Genomic DNA, 18,371 nt, shown 5'->3' on the forward strand with positions numbered 1-18,371 from the left:
TTTGTCAAGGTTCAAATTTCTTGGTCAAAGGTATAGTCAAGGTCCAGCCTCCAGAGAAAATAATAATATTAAAAAAGCAACAATAATGATAATAAGTAGGGCTGTCAAGCAATTAAAAAATTAATCATGATTAACCACGCAATTAGAAAAAGAAATTGTGATTAATCACACCATTAAACAATGATAGAATACAATTTAAATATTTTTGGATGTTTTCTACATTCAGTTACAACACAATACAGAGTGTGCAGTGCTCACTTTATATTTATTTTTGATTACCAGTATTTGCACTGTAAAAAACCAAAAGAAATAATAATTTTCAGTTCACCTAACACAAGTACTTAGTGCAATCTCTTTATCATGAAAGTTGAAGTTACAAATGTAGAATTATGTGTAAAAAAACCCCTGCATTTAAAAATAAAACAATGTGAAATTTTAGCACCCGCAAATCCACTCGGTCTTACTTCTTGTTCAGCCAATTTCTCAGACAAACAAGTTTGTTTACATTTGCAGGAGATAATGCTGCCCGCTTCTTGTTTACAATCTCACCAAAAGTGAGAATAGGCATTCTCATGGCACTGTTGTAGCCGACCTCTGCATGGGCACAAAGGTCTCATGGAACTGATTACAGGTTATAAACCTAAATATAAACCTGTTTTTTGACAGCTATTCTTATGAAACTCTGTTCTTAGATCATTAGATGACAAATGGCGATTATTGCCTTTGAATGTTTAAGGAAAAAAAAATTAAAAATACCAAAGCATGTGCTGCTCACATGGAACAACATTTTGCAGCAGAAAATCATACATACTTTACATCAGAGGTAGTCAATAGGCAGACCATGGGCCAAATCCGGACCGCCAGATGCTTTTGAACAGACCCCAAAGTCTTTTCATTTACTTATTATTAGAGCTGTCAATTAATCACAGTTAACGCACATGATTAACTCAAAAAATTAATCTTGATTAAAAAAAATTAATCATGATTAATCACAGTTTTAATCACACTGTTAAACAATGGAATACCAAATGAAATTTCTGGGACCTCACTTTGTTAAATAAAGAAGCAGTTTCTTTATTTGGTGCCTTCCTCTCTCCTTGACTCTGTTAGCAATGGCAAAGTGAGTCTCAGCTGTGTGTATTATCTTTACCCAGTCATCCACTGGTGCAGATTTGTGTGCAAACAGAAAGAACTTCCCTCACCTGAGCAAGTGGCTTTGTGACCCCGTGCGCCAGATCATACCACCACTCATGTGAGGGAAGTTTTTTCAGTTTGTGTGCAAATCCACGTTGGTTTAAAATAAAATAAAATAAAAATCCTCTCCCTCTTCCCCCATACGAATGTGGGCTCTAGGCGTTTGCCTAGGTCTTAATCTGGCCCTGCACTTGCAATTGCTGCACTGACATGAGTCTCAGTGTAAGAGTTCCAATATATTTTGTCAATAAACTAGCAGCTGAGGAGGATTTACACGACTTGTGGCCCCGAGGCAACAATTTGCATTTGAATAAAAGTTTCTGCACACACATTTATATAACTAACCATTTTATTGGCTCATTCACCTAGTTGTTAAAGTCCCCAGTTCATATCTGCGTCATAGATAGGGTGACCAGATGTCCCAATTTTATAGGGACAGTCCTGATATTCGGGGCTTTTTATTATAGAGGTGTCTGTTACCCCCTATGTCCTGTCCTGATTTTTCACACTTGCTATCTGGTCACCCTAATCATAGACCATGACAGCTCCAAAGTTTATCAAGCCAGCATTAGTAATCGGATTTGAAATTCCCCTCTCTCTCAAAATATTTGTGAACTGTTTAAAAACTATTAGGTCAGTGATCTGCCTATTAAAAAGCCTGTGTCTGTTTTCACAATCACCTCTATGACAACAGCCTTCCTTGCAGTGAGCAACCATATATGCAGTGGCAGCTCTAGCTTTTTTGCTGCCCCAAGCATGCCACGTGGGCTGTCTTCGGCAGCTTGCCTACGGGAGGTCCGCCAGTCCCACGGCTTTGGCATACCCGCTGCCGAATGGCTGCCGAATCCGCAGGACTGGTGGACCTCCCGCAGGCAAGCCGTCAAAGGCTGCCCTACTGCCACCCTCACAGGGACTGACAGGCCGCCCGCTGCGGCTTGCCACCCCAGGCACGTGCTTGGAGCGCTCGTGCCTGGAGCCACTGCTGCCTTCACACAAGACCTTCTCTGGTGTTATGGTGGAGGATGGCAAATGATGCTGAGGGAGGAAAGACACACTACTGTCAAATGGGAGACTTATTTTCTTCCCCCTTTCTCCCCAAGCATTGTGGGTAGGGTGCTCCCTTTTAAAAAGAAAAAAATACAAATTTGAGCCAAGTGAGATTGTGTTGTCGGTACCCCCCACATTACAGCTGCAACTTTAGTGCCACCATTCTGACATGGAATCGTTGAAGACAAGAACAGAATCATGCAAGCACAGCTCTATTGCTGCCAGGGTCTGCAGACATGGCATTGACCTTTTATCAGGTGAACAGAGCGGGACACTTCTCTCTCCAAGGTCTGTCAGCACTGCTACTTGTGTTAGCCAGAGAGTGACTCCTAAGCTCTCTCCTGCACTGAGTTTACTGTGGGTTTTTGTTTTTTTTTTCACATAGTCCCAGACTCTGCTGGTTTAAGGAGCATGAGTTTGATCTCTGGACCTAAACTCAGTTTTCTTGGTTCTCCAGATTGTATAATTGCTAGACCTCCCTTCTGCACATCCAGTTCTAATGCCATTGGGTATAAAAAGGAGATGCAGTTTCCGACTTTTACAGTTTTATCATGAGACACATGATCTCTGGTATTTTTCTTAAAGCTTTGAGCACTGAAGTCATATGGAAACACTAGAATTTCTGCTTCCATTAAAAGAAATGTTTCTAGCCCTCATAGTTGCAGAGATAAGATTGGAAACATGAACCCTGAAAGTTGAAAAGCCATCAAGCAAATTAAAGGAACCCCAAATTTATTGTTTGTAAACCTTACGAATTTTAAGCCAGTCTCAGGAGTTTTGGGGGCCTTGCTCATGATATTCAAATATTAGGGGTTGCCAATACTAGAAATGAAATGCACAAAGTTATGTGGTATATATTGTACATTAGTGACACAGATGAGCCAAAGCAAGGACATTTTAAGTTGCCCTGAAGTTGATTCCTTAGCCTTAGGGCATGAAGGACATGAGTATCTCCTAGCACTGGAACTAGCCTTCCGTACCAGGCCCTGCAGGCCTACAACCAACTATAAGCCATCCATTTGCTTCTTCTTATTTGCCAGCCCTGCCTGCCTGGTGTCACACTGCTAGTTGGCTCCATTCCGGTTTTCCCATGTGTGTAGCCTCACTCCTGATATGGACCCCTAACCCCTTAGTTGCAGCCTGACGAAGGAGTCAAGAAGAGGTAGGCAAGGGGGGAAGTGAGACAGGAATACAGACAGGGAGAAAACGATGGGAGAGGTAACTGGTAGGGGAGACATGGTAAATCAGGACTGAATATTCTGCATGCTTCAGGAAAGCGCTGGGCAGACAGATTTACTACCCCCAAAATTGTGATTTGTTCCACCTCCCAGCATCCTGAAATCCCCTCTCCCTTTCCTGCATTGTCCACTTCCAAACAGTAAGAAACTGGCTAGTCCAAAGAGTTAAAAACCTGAGACCAAATACATCCCCAGTAAAGTCAATGGACTTACACGAGGGAGGAATTTGGTCCCTAGAGATTAGCTAGTATCCTAAAGATTAGTAAATCGTTGGAGCCACTATATTTTATGTGCCTCAGGTCATTGAATGATGCAGCACATACCATAATAGTCACAGAACGTGTGCACAATGGACAGTTTAACAATGGCGTGCCCCCCATAATATGAATATCCTGAGCTGTATTTGTATGTTTCACAGATCTTCATATAACTCATAGGGGTATGTGTGTGTTGTGTATGTGCGTAGGGAAGTGTGCTGAGTGAGGAAAATGATCCAAGGGTTAAACATCTTCTCATATTAAAATAAATTCTTCATCTCCCTTTCAGAGTTTATTTTTAACAAAAGATCTTTGGCTGCACCGCAGCATTTTTTCACTAGTTGGAGATGGTTATCTTATCAGAAAGTTTCCCAACTGAACATATTCACATAGTTAACTCTGCTCTCCCTTGTGAGCTGGCTTTAAGCAGGCTTTTTTTCCGCTCCATGCACAGACTGCAATCAAACGTTATGGTGATGTATCCGTAGCTTACTGAGAAGTGAGACAACTGATTATGTGATTTATTTATTGTAATTAAGTAATGTAGAAAGAACCTATAAGCCTAAACTTGTTTGAATCCATATTCATAATCTAAGCATTCAATTCATGCCCCAGAATCATTTGTCAATCTGGCCTTTTTTTTTTTTAATGTTGCCTAGAGACTCTCTGTGTCCTTTTGCTATTAAGTTACCTGAAACTGACACTAAGCCCTGGATCTCCTCCAAGCTGTAATAAAATAAAAGGAAATATACTCCATGCAGTTGGGCCAGCCATTACCTACAGTCAGTCTTAATAAAGGCCATCTTTAGATCAGGTTGGACTTGTAAAAGCAGCAGGTTATTCCTTGTTTAAACAAAGCTACAACTTTTTGTTTGTGACATTTTTTAATTTGTGGCAGTCTTCTCGCTGGCTTTTTGTTTTGGCTGTTTTGTTTAGTGAGTTTGCCTATGCAGCTTTACTTCTTCCTCAGGTGTTTTCAAAGGCAGACTGTGAAAGAAGAAATCAAGCTGTGTTCAAAGCTTCAGAGCTGTAAAACCAAAATGTACTTGATGGGAATGAGCCATTCACTTTTATTTAGGGGAAAATATCAGAGAAATTATTTGCACTTTGAAATATTTGAGTTCCAGAGTGGGTATGAACTTTTCCTTCATTTGAGTTTTAAAAAGGGAAATAACAATTAACTAGCACTCTCCACATCTTTGAAGTGCTATGTAATAATTAACTAATTAATTTGCTATTGAGTTCTCCCTCTAGCAGTTCTGTGAGAGAAGAAGGTTTCAACATTTTTTCATTACATGGAAGCTGTGTCCAAGGCCTTAACCACCTATTTACGAACACAGGAATTGTCATACCAGACCAGAACAGTTGTTCATCTAGTAAAGTATCCTGGAGTAACCTTCCCACTGGGAAAGTTTCTTACTAACCCCAAGAATTTACTTAGATTGTAAACTCCTGGAGGTAGGAACTCCTTTTTTGTTCTGTGTTTGTACAGGACCTAGCACAATGGGACTGTGGTCCATGACTAGGGCTCGTAGGCGTTACAGCAATACAAATAATACCTTTCCAGTTACTGAAGGCCATCAATAGTCACTCAGCGCTAGAGGTGTTCACTTATTCTGTTGCTTGATTTACTAGTGCAGTTTAATCTGCTCAATCACAGTAAAATAAACCTGATGGATTCCTGAAACAAAGAATATCTAGACCAGGTTAAAACATCAGTTTGTACTTATTAACTACAGGTGGCTTTTGGGTGGAGAAATTGTGATTCTCGATGGAAGAGTGGGTGGTCTAGTATATGACTGGATTGTTAATTACTTATCTTAAGGAACTGTGATGAAATAAAATTTATGTTGGACAGTTTTCCAATATTCTTGTTTTACAGTTCTTTAAGGTCTTTCACTTACTCCTCACATTCTTGAAACTAATTATTTTACTTACACACTCAATTTCTTTTATGCTCATATTTTCTAATTTAGTTTATTAGGGTTACAATCTTAGCAAACTTCTTTATTTTCGTTCTTCTTTATTGTACTGATGAACCTATTAATATATGACTGTACTTTGAACCTTCTTCTTAAACACATATCCCAGTGTCTTCCTTAGGAGCAATCATTTGACATTTTAAAGTCTGTCAAATGATAATCCAGTTGAGTGCAATTAAAACTGAACAATGTTCCTCTCTTGTCATTTTAATGTAGACTTTTATAACCCACTTGCTGGGAAAAGCTATTTTCCTAATTAAAAAAAATCTTATTTTAAAGTCAGCTCTTACTTTCCTTCTCTCCTATCCCCCAAAACTGTACATCATTTCTGCATCTTACTAATTAAAACTTTCCTGTTCCCTGTAGCCATCAGGGACCTGTCCTCAGTTGAACTGTAGATTTGCTTCTGATTAATACTGTTTAAACACTGTATGGGTAAGGGATTAGGAATGTAGTAAAATAAGCGATATCTGAAAGACGGAGACATTTGTTCCCAGTTTATAGGCAGTAAGGGATTGGCTATCACATATGTTAACTCGAGTCACTTGTCGTGACTAGGATTGCCACCCATCTGGTTTAAACCCGGGCAGTCCAGGTTTCTGCTTGTGTGTCTGGGTGCAATTGGACAAGCCACAATGTCTTTTTTTTAATCTGTGGCAACCCTAAGCAGAAGGAAGGAGGCAGTCCCTGCCTCCGGTGCTAGGCTGCTTGTATGGCTTGCGACAGCATGTGGCGTGCAGGGGTGGAGCCTTGGGGGAAGAGGTGGAGAAGGGGTGAGGTCTCAAGGGAAGAGGTTGGGCAGGGATGGGGCTTCAGGGTTCCAGTTACAGCCATTAGAAAGGTGGCAATGATAGAGGTGACATATCTGTCATTCTTTCAAAGGAGAGCTGTTGACATAATCATCAGTATTCTAATGCTTATTTCTATTGCTGGACTTTACCACTGTCTTTGTAATGATTTATAGTACATTTGCAATATAGTGTGTTTTTGGAAGGGTGTTTAAGGGGATGAGTTCGTAGTGGAATTGAAAGTCCTCCATCGTTGCCCGTGGAAAAGACAGAAGCAAAAAACTGATTAATCTCCACTGTAGAATTGTAATGCAGAGCTGGATCAGAGTTTGCAAGAAGCAGAGCTTCTTGAATTTTTTTTTTACTGTATTATTTTATGGTATTATTGCGAGGTGTTGGTATTATTAAGGTGTTGTCTCAAGGATGGTGCCAATAAATCCAAATGCAGCAGAAAGCAGCAGGAGAAAGAGGCAGTTGCAACACACACGCAAAATAAGGGAAGTCCTGTTATAAAATGAACATGTAAAGATTTGTGTAGCAGTTTGCAGCTTTAAACAGTAGGCTTCCCAGACAGAGGTGTGAACACACCAATATGAAGAAAAGAAATGCCTAGGGTAAGTTTTGATGAATACTATGTATTAACCAGTGATCTACAAAAATCAGTATTTTCTCTTCATTCACAGCATGGCCGTACCCCTCTACATCTTGCTGCCTACAAAGGGCATCTCCGTGTTGTGCAGATTTTGCTGAAGGCAGGCTGTGACCTGGACATTCAGGATGATGTAAGTAGATGCAACCATTCTTATACCAAGGGGCCTGCTCTTCCAATCAATAACTCAGTTTCTGAACAGAGCTAGCGTTTTGCTTCTTAAAGGTGGGGGTGAAATTAGAACAGAATCAGTCTCCCACCTTTGAAGCTTGACAAGTAAAAATGTATCAGTCATAATAAAATGTTGTGTTTTAGATGAGTAGCTTGGTCCTTATTTTCAAGCTGTAGCAGAGCATTAAAAGATGCCTTTCTACTCCAGGCCTGAGTGAGTAGTAATAGAGGATGTTGCCTGCCATTTGATACATACATGGAAATACGAGCTCATTTGTGCCATACAGGAGCACCATTAAAACACTTTACATGATATAATCTGCCAGGAATGTTTGCAACAGAGAGGACTTCAAAATGCAGAAGCTCTTCTCCAGAGAGCATAGAAAAATGAGCAATTGGCCTGAAGTACTGTACAGTACCGCAGCAAATTGGCTACCAGTGTAATGCTTGCAGTATGAGTTATTCCCTGTCTCTCATAACCTGGGATGATAAATGAATAGTGTAAGTTATTTGTGATCATCCTTACAATTAGTAAATGATAGTTTTCAAAAAGTAAATCATTGGTATTTCTCAGTTTTTCTATGAAAACGATAATGCTAGAACTGAATGCTAGGGAAAACGTTGCTTAGATGATGAGACATTGGAATTATTTGTATTATCAATTTAGGTCTCTCACTCTGACAAACAAAGAGTTAGGCTGTATTGTTTTTAACAGATTGAAATAAACTTGTCCAGATTCATTGCTGACTCCTGTTAACAGACTGTAATTTTGCCTCTAATTTTTTCTGTGGTGCTCCAACTTGGGATAGGAGTAATGATCCCGCTCCCAGGAGTCTTAACATTGTTATTTGTGTCTCTGACCCAAGAGGTCTGTTCTACAAATGCTGCAGCGCTTTGATGAAGATGCTGTAAATCAACAGAAGAGAGCTCTCCTATCAGATTAGTTACTCCCGCTCCATGAGAGGCAGTAGCTACATCGGTGGGGGAATCTCTCCCGCTGACGTAGCGCTGTCTACATGGCAGGGAGAGGGAGAGGGGGGTGGAATTTAACATCAGTATAACTATAATTGCTCAGGGGTGTGGATTTTTCATACCCCTGATCAACGTGGTTATCAGGGCCGGCTCCAGGCACCAGCATCCCAAGCAGGTGCTTGGAGTGGCAGTCTGCAAGGGGCGGCAGTCCGTGTGTTTTTGCCCCCAAGCAGCACGCCGAATTGCCAATGTGGATGGCGGGGGCAGTTCGTGTGCTGTTAGGGCGGCAACTTCTATGTTCAGCTGTCCGCGGCAGCGCAGCTTCTGTCTTCCGGCTGAAGACAAAAGCTGCTGCCGAATTGCCGGAAACGCACGTGCCACCCTAACGGCACACCGCTGTCAGGGGTGGCAATTTGGCGCGCCACTTGGCGCGGCAAAAATAGTAGAGCCAGCCCTGGTGGTTATACTGAAGTAAGTGTGTAGTGTAGACCTGACCTGAGCGGTGTCCGCATAGTTGCACTATTTAGGTTCTCTCACAGGGAGTGGTCAGCAAGGCCATGTGCTATGGTGCTTAGAATGCAGGACTAGGCATTAGGGGCCAGATTTTTAAATGTGTTAGGTGCCTGAATATGCAGATAGGCACCTAATGTGATTTTTTTCAAAAGCACCTAGGTTCCTAACTTCCATTGGGTGCTTTTGAAACTTCCACCACACACCTGTCTGAATCTTTAGGTGCCTAAATATCTTGAAAAATCTCACCATTAGACAGCTGGGTTCTATTTCTAGCTGTCACTGACACTGAAATTTAGGGTAGTCTCTGGCAGACTTGTAACCTTGATTTTTCTGCAACCACTCTTCTATTAAGGGAGTTGCTCTTGAGTCAGTAATTCCATTTCCTAACCCCTCATTGCTACAGGTTGCATCTCTGTAAAATAGGGCTAAAACCTGACATACAGATGTATCGGGGGGCTTGATTAATTCATATTTGTCAAGTGTTTTCAGATCCTCTCCGTGAATGGTGATGTGCACAATTAGTGCAGAGTATTGTTGTTATAAAGAAATTACAGAAAATGTATAAGTACGGTCAGCTTTTCTGTAAGTAAGGTAACTACTCTGAGAATCCAAGTTATGCCAATTATTTACCAGTTGTGATTTTATGGGTGGGTGGGGGGAATGAACTATTTTTTGAATGCTGTTATCACAAAATCTGTGCTATTTGTACATCTAACATTGCATTCTGAAGAAACTGATAAAAGTAGGCATGCTGGGAAAATTGTAAATCTGAATTTATCATTACATCAGCCAAAGCATGAATCTTACTCCTTTGCAGATATATTCAGTTCATTCATTTTTCCTGTAACTTTCACCAAGTCCTGGTTCACCACAGTGTGATGCTGTACCAAGTACAGTAACTAATTTTAACAACAAACTAGAAACGTGGTTATGTTGTAAAGCCTATGTTCATAGAATTAAATTCCATTTTTGGGTCCCCTTGTATTATACTGGATATCTCCTCTGGATATAATGAGAGCTCCAAGAATTGTTGTGCATTCTGAGTGGTGCTGTTTGTTTCTTAGGGAAAAGAGGGAAGGAGAATAAAACTCCTAACTTGGGGATTGTCACAGGATTGCCTGAGATGAAATGTGTTAGGGGCTGAAATATTTCTGCTTTGTTTTCAGATGGTAAAAAAGCCTCCTACCTGTAAATTCCCTTAGTACAATCCGTTTTTGCACACTTTTTACTTGCATCACACAGAGATGTTTCTGTTGCTTTTTAGTCACTGTTACTATGTGTCGGAAACTGAGGAAGAAACCCTTTGTCCTGTTGGCACTGGTAGATTTCAGCATCTAATATTGTCAATCAACATCGATTTAATTAATATTATTCATAAATATACAGTTAGATTTTTAAATTATGCCTGGGGAAAATAATCAGATAATTTATTAAAAAATATTTTTATGCAGAATTATTGCAATAACACGTGCAAATTATTCTCTTGCAACTTTAAAAATCTGATCCATGTTCTATTTCAGTTTTTAAAAAGACAGGGCGAATCCAATAACAAAATTTTAACTTTGAGCTGAATATCTATATCTTCATAAATGCAAGAACTAACTTTTCATCTGCCGCATGGCGAATAGAAGTGGATAATTCTAAATGTTGTGGAGAGATTAAAATACTAACTTCATGTTCTGCAGATGAAGTACTTTAAAACACTAAGAAACATGAGAATTAGTTGAAGAATGACCTCCAGTGGCCTGGAGTGGGATTATTATGAATTTCAACCTGTGGAAACCAGCTCTGTAGAGTATGCAACTCTGGAAACTAATTCTTTCCTTCTCCCCGCCAATCCTGCAAACTCTTATTGGAATGCTAATACAATCTCTGATTGGTCAATGAGTATTCATACAGCACATACTTCAGAAATAGTCAAGGAGAAAGTTGCCCTGGTGAAAGGAGTCAAGGAAGAAAAAGATGAGAAAAACCAGAGGAGAAAGGCTAGAAAGGAACCTAGAAGATCAGAAAGAGAGAAGGAGGTTAGAAATCTTGTGCATCAATCTTGTCTTGAGCTTCCCTCTGACATGGCTGCATGTAAAATCTTGGATTGGCAGTTTGGCATGTTAGAGTTCCTAAAATGGTGCATGGTTGCATGGCTGGGTTTCATTCTTGATGCTTTGCATAAAAATTATCTACCCCTCATTTGGCATCCCACTGAAAGCTTTCTGACTATCTCAATGGAAAGTATGTCATTAAAAAAATGAATCTTTATTTCTGGGAGCCTCATGTGAAAATCTAAGTTGAAGAAACTAACGCAAATGGGCTGTAACCCAAAGTTTAAAATTATTTCAACCAAAATGTAAATATGCAAAGTGCTTTCAGTTCCAATAACTGATTTTTTACTGTCCTTTAGTTATGTTTATACTTTCTTGCCTTGATCATTTCTGCTGGCCTTTTATCACTATTGTCCAAGAGTAAAATGTTTCTTATTGAGATTTCATGATGATTCTCTCTGTTTAGCAAGGGAGAAGAGAATAGAAAGTTCACATCAGTGCTTGGAAGCCCTGAATGGCTGATTCAACTAGTTTAGAATATTGAAATACTCATATGTTATTAGGAGTCCTGTGCTCTTACCGATATCATTTTCCGTATTTTAAAAATTATGATTTTAATTAGTAATAAGCTAAAGAAACATTACTTTTCACTCTTTGATTTCAAAGGTTAAAACTTTCCAAACTTAGTAGTTTTTCTCAGGACTGAAGATGATTATCTTGCTATTGATTTTTTTCTTTTTTTAATTCCGCACTCCCGTGGCAGGACAATTTGTTCACAACAAATAATTTGACCCACTTGGGCAGTGAATGCTGTAAACAGCAAGATAGAGTGGTGGGAGGAGGCAACAAGTGAGACTGGAAGGAGGTCCAACCTTTCCTCCTTAAAGGAGATGATAGCATTGATGGAGGCAGTAAAGAAGAGAATGTTACTGTTGGGGTGCTGGTAGATAAAGGAAGAAGTGAAGTTCCTTGATTAGATCATGCAGAAGCAACAGTGGGATTTACAAACTGGGTGCTCCCTTGCCTATTTTGCCTTCAGGGTCCAGTCTGGTAGCTGTGCTCTGAGCAAGGGTGGCCGCCTTTAGCCCAGTGGTTACGGCACTCATCCAGGATGTGGGAGATTCTGGTTTAAATCCCCCCTTTGCCTGACTGGAGCAGGGTCTTGAACTTGTGTCTTGGGTTTCCCACCTCCCAGGGCTCGCTCAGTTTCTCCTTTTGGAAATGTTCCATTGTATATAAATACTCTAAATATTCCTTGGGAGTAGGGGGGAGAGGAAGAGAGAAAATTGACCAGTGGTTTGGGCTCTCCCCTGGGAGGTGCACATGCAAGTCCCCTTCTCCAGTGAACATTTAATTATTTATACAAAGTGGAACAGCTTCAAGAGGAAAGGCTGAGAGACCCTTGCCCCAGGATAACCCGTATCCCAGTGATTAGGGCATTCTCCTTGTAGAGGGGAGACTCAGGTTCAAGAGTAGGGATTTGAACGTGGTTCTTCAACATCCTGGCTGTGAGTTTTAGCCAGTGGATTAAAGGTTGCAAGGAGTGCACCACCTCCTCCTCACTTTTTCATGAAAAAACACTAACCTAGCTTGGGAACACCAGAGGGTTCATGGCTGGGGATCCTGAGTGGAAATAGGTACCTCCCCCTGGTTTAACTCCCTTTGAGGAATGGGGCTTAGGACACACCCCTTTCCCTGGCATTTCCTGGTGGCTGGCTTATGCAGCTCCCTCTCAGTATGCTGGCTGTTCTGAATCCCATTCTTAGGTGCCTAACTCTCTTCCTGCATTGTATAGGGAGCCTGGGTCCCAAACTCAAGGTTATGAATTCCACTAGGAGACAAGGCAGGGGTGATGGATTCTTCCTAAAAGCAGGAGGGGGCGATGAGGCTCAGTCACTTCCATGGCCCTGCCCCTGTCCCCGCAGTCTCGCCAACCAGCTAAGCTGGAGTCCAGCTATGGAGCCCAGGCCCCTCCCCCCCTGCCCTGGGTGAAGGACCTGAGAGCAGCCCCCAGCCCGTGTTCCCGCCCCCATCCAGGGCACATGGAGGGTCCGCAGCTCCCCACAGTTGCCCGCGTGGCTCTTAGCATAACCTGGCTTCGGCTTCTGGCCTGGCTTGGGGGCAGGGCCTTGGGCTGAAGAGCCATGGTAAGAGTCACCTGGGCAGCTTTGGGGAGCCGCGGACACCTCCACCTGCCCTAGGTGGGGGCCCAAGGAATGGGAACATGGGCCGGGGGCTGCTCTCAGGCCACACCCCATGCAGGTGGAGGCTCCACAGCTGCCCAGGCTCTCCAGGCCTCTGACCCAAGCCAGGCTCCAGCTTCTGGCCTGGCCGGGGGTAGGACCTCAGGAGGAAGAAGAGGGGCAGGGGGACGGGCCCGTGGTGAAAAGTGGACAGGCCAGATCCCTCCACTTTGACAAGATGTCTAAATGTTAGGCCATGTCTACACTACAGCAGCACAGATATGGTGCTGCAGCTGTGCTACTGAAGCACTGTAATGTAGATGCTTTCTACATTGACGGAAGGGGTTTCTCCATCGCTGTAGTTAATTCACCTCTCTGAGAGCCAGTAGCTAGGTTAACAGAAGAATTTTTCCTCTGACCAACCTGCACATATGGGTGTAGGTTGACCTCTGTCACACAGAGTTTGAAATTTTCACAGCCCTCAGCGATGTAGATAGGTCAATCTAATTTTTAGGTGTAGACCAGGCCTCAGGTGGTGCAATGCTCAGTCCCCTGGTGAATCTAGCTCCTAAGTGTTTCAGTTCAGGCAAATCTCCTCTCCATCATAGTGGTAAAGGTCACACCTGTATAACAGCACTGTTGTTCTTTTTTTCATTTTTACTGGTCCTGTTGTCTGCAAACTCCCTTGTAAGCAAGTCACTTACAAACAAGATCATAAAGTGTTTGCTTCAGATTTATACACTTGATTGTCTGCAAAATCAATATGCACTATAGGTATTGTATTTCTCACAGTCTCCAGAACAGTATCCTGTGATGCATTCTACAATGCACACTGTTAAAGGCAGGGCTCGGGCAAGTGCTGTTTGGAGCCAGAGCTATTTTTTAATAAAAGGAAGAGATAGGCAATGTGAAAAATGTAAATGCAGAAAGAGAAATGTGAGACAGTGATTACACTGCTTTGAAAGCTCAGACTCTGCACTTGCAGAGAAAAGCTGATGCACAAAATAAAACAACCAAGCCAAAATTTGCAGTTGACCACATAAAGGCATCCTGATATTAGCTCTGTCCTAAAAGACAAAATATTTTCACTAGAATTTTACAAATGGGGGGAGAGGCAGGTTAAAACAATATATGTAGTCAGTATAACATATATCTCTGAGGTGCTCAATAACTCTCGAAGAAGTCTCCTACAATATCAAGGGTCCTGTGAATGACTGAGAACCTTTGAGTAAAATTAGTTTCTTTGTGCCTTTGAGCAGAATATGATTGGGGTCAAAGCGCTAACAGAATTTAATTCAAATCTGAGCAGACGTGGCACTTACATTTCTGTGATCCAACCTTCAATGCCTTGCTCAGTGAGTACTTTGTGTTTGGAGAATTCTCTCACTACAGTACCTGGAGACAACCTAAGCAAGCTGGCCCATGTTGCCTGGTGGCAGAGTGGGGTGCTTGGAGAATGGCTTGCTCCCAAGCAGGCTCAGCTGTTGCAGCTGTGAAAAGCGAGGTTATCTGCTTTTCAGCTATTGGTTTATTTTTAATTAAAGTGAAATGTTCACAGGAGTAACTGTTATCTCCCAGAAGCCAGTAAGTTAAATGTAAGTTTAATTAACTGCAATTACTTTAATTGGGTCAGGATAGAAATAAGAAAAAATAATGTAACAACAAAAATGAATTGAGTTAGCACTATGAGAAAATCCTTATTTAAAGCTACACTGGGTCAATTCCATTCTTGTCTTCCATTTGAACTCTGTCACAAAGAATGTTTCAGACCTTTAAGGTGGAGTAACCATACATAGAAACCACAGTTCTCACAGCTTCCTACACCACAGGCAAATGCTGTTTCACTGTATACTTTATTATCATGTCTTTCACAGTTTTGCCCTTCTAAACATGTCATAGCAATAGTAAATGGTGGATTTCTATTTTAATGCTAAGATAAACTGGTCTGTGCATAATTCATACTACTCAAATTAATAATATGCTGCATTAGCAATATCAGTGGTAGCCTAGAATGCTGTGACATTGTTGAATCCTCTCACGGACTGCAAGACATCATGATCATCTAGCCTGACCATCTTCACATTGCAGGCCACAGAACCTCATCCACCCACTTGTGAAATAGACCCATAACTTCTGGCTGAGTTTCTGAGGTCCTCAAATCATGATTTAAAGACTTCAAGTTAGAGAGAATTCACCATTTACTCTAGTTTAAACCAGCAAGTGACCCGTGCTCCATACTGCAGAGGAAGACGAAACCCGCAGGGTCTTTGCCAATCTGACCTGGAGAAAATTCCTTTCCCATCAGAAATATGGCAGTCAGACCCTGAGCATGTGATTGCTGCATAATAATAGTTGTCAATAAACATATGACCCATACAATTGTAATGAGATATAGTCTTTTAGAGTTATTTCAGTTTAGGGGTTTTTGATTACTTTTTTTATTTTGGCTTTAATTTAAGGAAAATATGGAAGAGTTCAGACATATTTAAAATACTCAGTGTTGCCAACTCTTGCGATGCTTGGTGTTTTTCTTAAGGCCTCAGATCTTGGAGCCATGTAAATATATGAGGCTCTTAGCTTTTGTTTAAAAAAAATTCTAGCTTTCATGGTAGTGAAGAAAAGTTTAAAACATGAGCCCTGAAGACACAAAACACAGAAAAGAAATACAATTAACCCAAAATGTATTATTTTAAAAATCAGCCTCATGATTTTAAACCAATTTCATCTTTTATTGGGGGCATTTTTGAATGCTTGGGGTTGGTAATACTGCTGTAGAAATTAATAATGTCTTCAGTCTCAGTAGAAAGAAACAGCCCCCTTAAGAGCAATTTATAACTCACTTGACAGTTGTTTAGCACCTGGCAAACTATTCAATTATTCAGCTACCCCAATTATATTCAGTTATCTGGATCTAAATTCTTGCAGTCAAGAATGACAAAAACATGGCAATCTTCAGTTTTTAGTGTTTTATTAAAGTCTGTCATTATCTGGTTATCGATAGTATCAGACAAGTCATTTTTGTGATTATTACTTCTCGCTATTTCCAGACTTTCCCCTTCTGTATACATTTCACATTTCTCCTATTCATGTGTTTTGGCAAACACCATGTAGGTGAGCTGGACTGTACAGGATTCCCAGTCTGGGAAGCGAAAGGCTCTGATTGGTAATCAGAACCAGGTCTCCTGTATGGTACGTGGAAGTCATCTCTGTCTCACTGCCTAGCTGAGATCATGGGATTTGTTTTAGCACCACAGACTCAAAATAGCTGCAGAGAATGAACAAACAAACATAAAAATAAGATCGTGGAAGACCAATGTGATGAGATACAACTAAGAGACCTTAATTCTATGCCCTTTTCTTCCCTACAGATATTGTGGGTCCTTGGAAGTATGGAGCCAAAATTAGTATGTGAAGCTGGCTATCTATTAGTGCTGTAGTAATTTTAAAACTAGGTGCTAAGTATCCCCCATATTGCATCTGGGATAGTCTTCCAGTGAGAAGTTATAACAATGAGCTGTGGGTATTTTCAGGAATTAAAGGTAGTAAACTGGTGGTCTGCAATAGTAAACCATATAATGGTTCCATTACTCTTGGAAACCTTAATGATTGTAGTTTATTGGTATTGCTTTCAACAATAACCAGTATTTGAATGGTATGTGTGATGTAAATATAGTTACCGTATATGGGACGTGTATATGATATCTGTATAAAGTGTGTGTGTGTGTGTGTATTTATATGGATTCAAAATTAAGTGGGACAGGCACTGATTAAAATAAATTGCTTCTTTTTACAGGGTGATCAGACAGCTTTGCACCGGGCCACTGTTGTAGGAAATACAGATGTAATAGCAACTCTCATTCAGGAGGGGTGCGCTTTGGACAGACAAGACAAGGTAATGAGAAGACCTGTTGGATAATAACTGCACTGGACTATAATATTAGCATTCGTTGGAATATGCTGTTTAGAATTTATACTCTGGAGTAAACAATTAATCTGAATTTAATCGCAATTATGCAGATAAGAACCCCCACTTCCCTTTGGAAATACTCTCCTGTTTTACTTACATTGGACATACTGGTAATTGATCTTCTCTGAGCCAGAAGTCTGACTTTCTCCTCGTGATGGCAATATGATAAAGACCACAGGCTTCAAAGGAAACATTGGGAATCAGCCAGCTAGTGAAGCAGCATGTAGAACTACTAAGAAAACTTAGTTCAGTGGAAGCTGAGCAGTAAGTAAAGATATAGACTCATAGACTCTAGGACTGGAAGGGACCTCGAGAGGTCATCAAGTCCAGTCCCCTACCTTCAAGGCAGGACCAAATACTGTCTAGACCATCCCTGATAGACATTTATCTAACCTACTCTTAAATATCTCCAGAGATGGAGATTCTACAACCTCCCTAGGCAATTTATTCCAGTGTTTAATTAGCCTGACAGTTAGGAACTTTTTCCTAATGTCCAACCTAAATCTCCCTTGCTGCATGCAGTTTAAGCCCATTGCTTCTTGTTCTAGCATTAGAGGCTAAAGTGAACAAGTTTTCTCCCTCCTCCTGATGACACCCTTTTAGATACCTGAAAACTGCTATCATGTCCCCTCTCAGTCTTCTCTTTTCCAAACTAAATAAACCCAATTCTTTCAGCCTTTCTTCATAGGTCATGTTCTCAAGACCTTTAATCATTCTTGTTGCTTTTCTCTGGATGAACTGAATGTCTGTGAAGGAACCGTGTTGATCCCTCCTCAGAGGTATCATTACTCGTTGGCTCATTAGGCAGGAAATCATTTCTTTTTCATTTGCAACTGGAATTGATTTAGCTGATATAGTCAGAGATGCTGCTACCCAACTAAGTAATATAGATGTGTCCAGATAGGGCAATAAAAAGTGATGGGCTTGTTGCTTGGTAACATAACGTACCACTACCCAGTCAAGTTGACTCCCAATATATTTCTGGACTGATCAGCTAGAGCATCGAGTTAAATAGTACTCTGGGTGCAACAATACATAGGGTAGTGCTGCAATATTGATTCTCTAGGAAGTGCTTTGGACTGTAGAGAAAACATGAGCTAAGTAGGTCTATACGTGAAAGCTCATATTCTACGTAAGATTTTATTTAATCCACGTTTGAGATAAGGCTGCTAATAAAAGCAAATATCTACTACGTACACACACTCACACCCTTTCTCTGCTTAGGTCAGAAGCTGAGTTCCAGGTTGTACATTTTAGAGGGAGACACCCAAAACTACAAAGCAAACGCCTTCCATGGGGTTTTCTTTACTAGCCACTTGTATGAAGTTTCAGGAGAGTCCTTCTCCCAGCCCTTGAACTTCCTTGGTGTCT

At 41.0% G+C, this 18,371-nt stretch overlaps 2 protein-coding genes across 9 annotated transcripts in view; one reads left to right on the forward strand and one right to left on the reverse strand.

Moving 5' to 3' along the window:
• Nucleotides 1–18,371, forward strand: part of ANKRD6 (ankyrin repeat domain 6) — a 155,024-nt gene that overhangs the window by 112,756 nt on the left and 23,897 nt on the right. For all 8 annotated transcript variants that reach the window (XM_030555941.1, XM_030555938.1, XM_030555944.1 and 5 more), the window contains 2 exons: nucleotides 7,190–7,288; nucleotides 16,827–16,925. In XM_030555941.1, coding sequence (XP_030411801.1) covers nucleotides 7,190–7,288; nucleotides 16,827–16,925 — 198 coding nt within the window. The remainder of the gene's footprint in view (nucleotides 1–7,189; nucleotides 7,289–16,826; nucleotides 16,926–18,371) is intronic.
• The window catches only part of LYRM2 (LYR motif containing 2), a 55,064-nt gene that overhangs the window by 1,161 nt on the left and 35,532 nt on the right, over nucleotides 1–18,371 (reverse strand). The window lies entirely within an intron of this gene.

This window comes from Gopherus evgoodei, chromosome 3 (assembly GCF_007399415.2).
Source record: "Gopherus evgoodei ecotype Sinaloan lineage chromosome 3, rGopEvg1_v1.p, whole genome shotgun sequence".
In the NCBI taxonomy this organism is placed as follows: domain Eukaryota; kingdom Metazoa; phylum Chordata; order Testudines; family Testudinidae; genus Gopherus; species Gopherus evgoodei.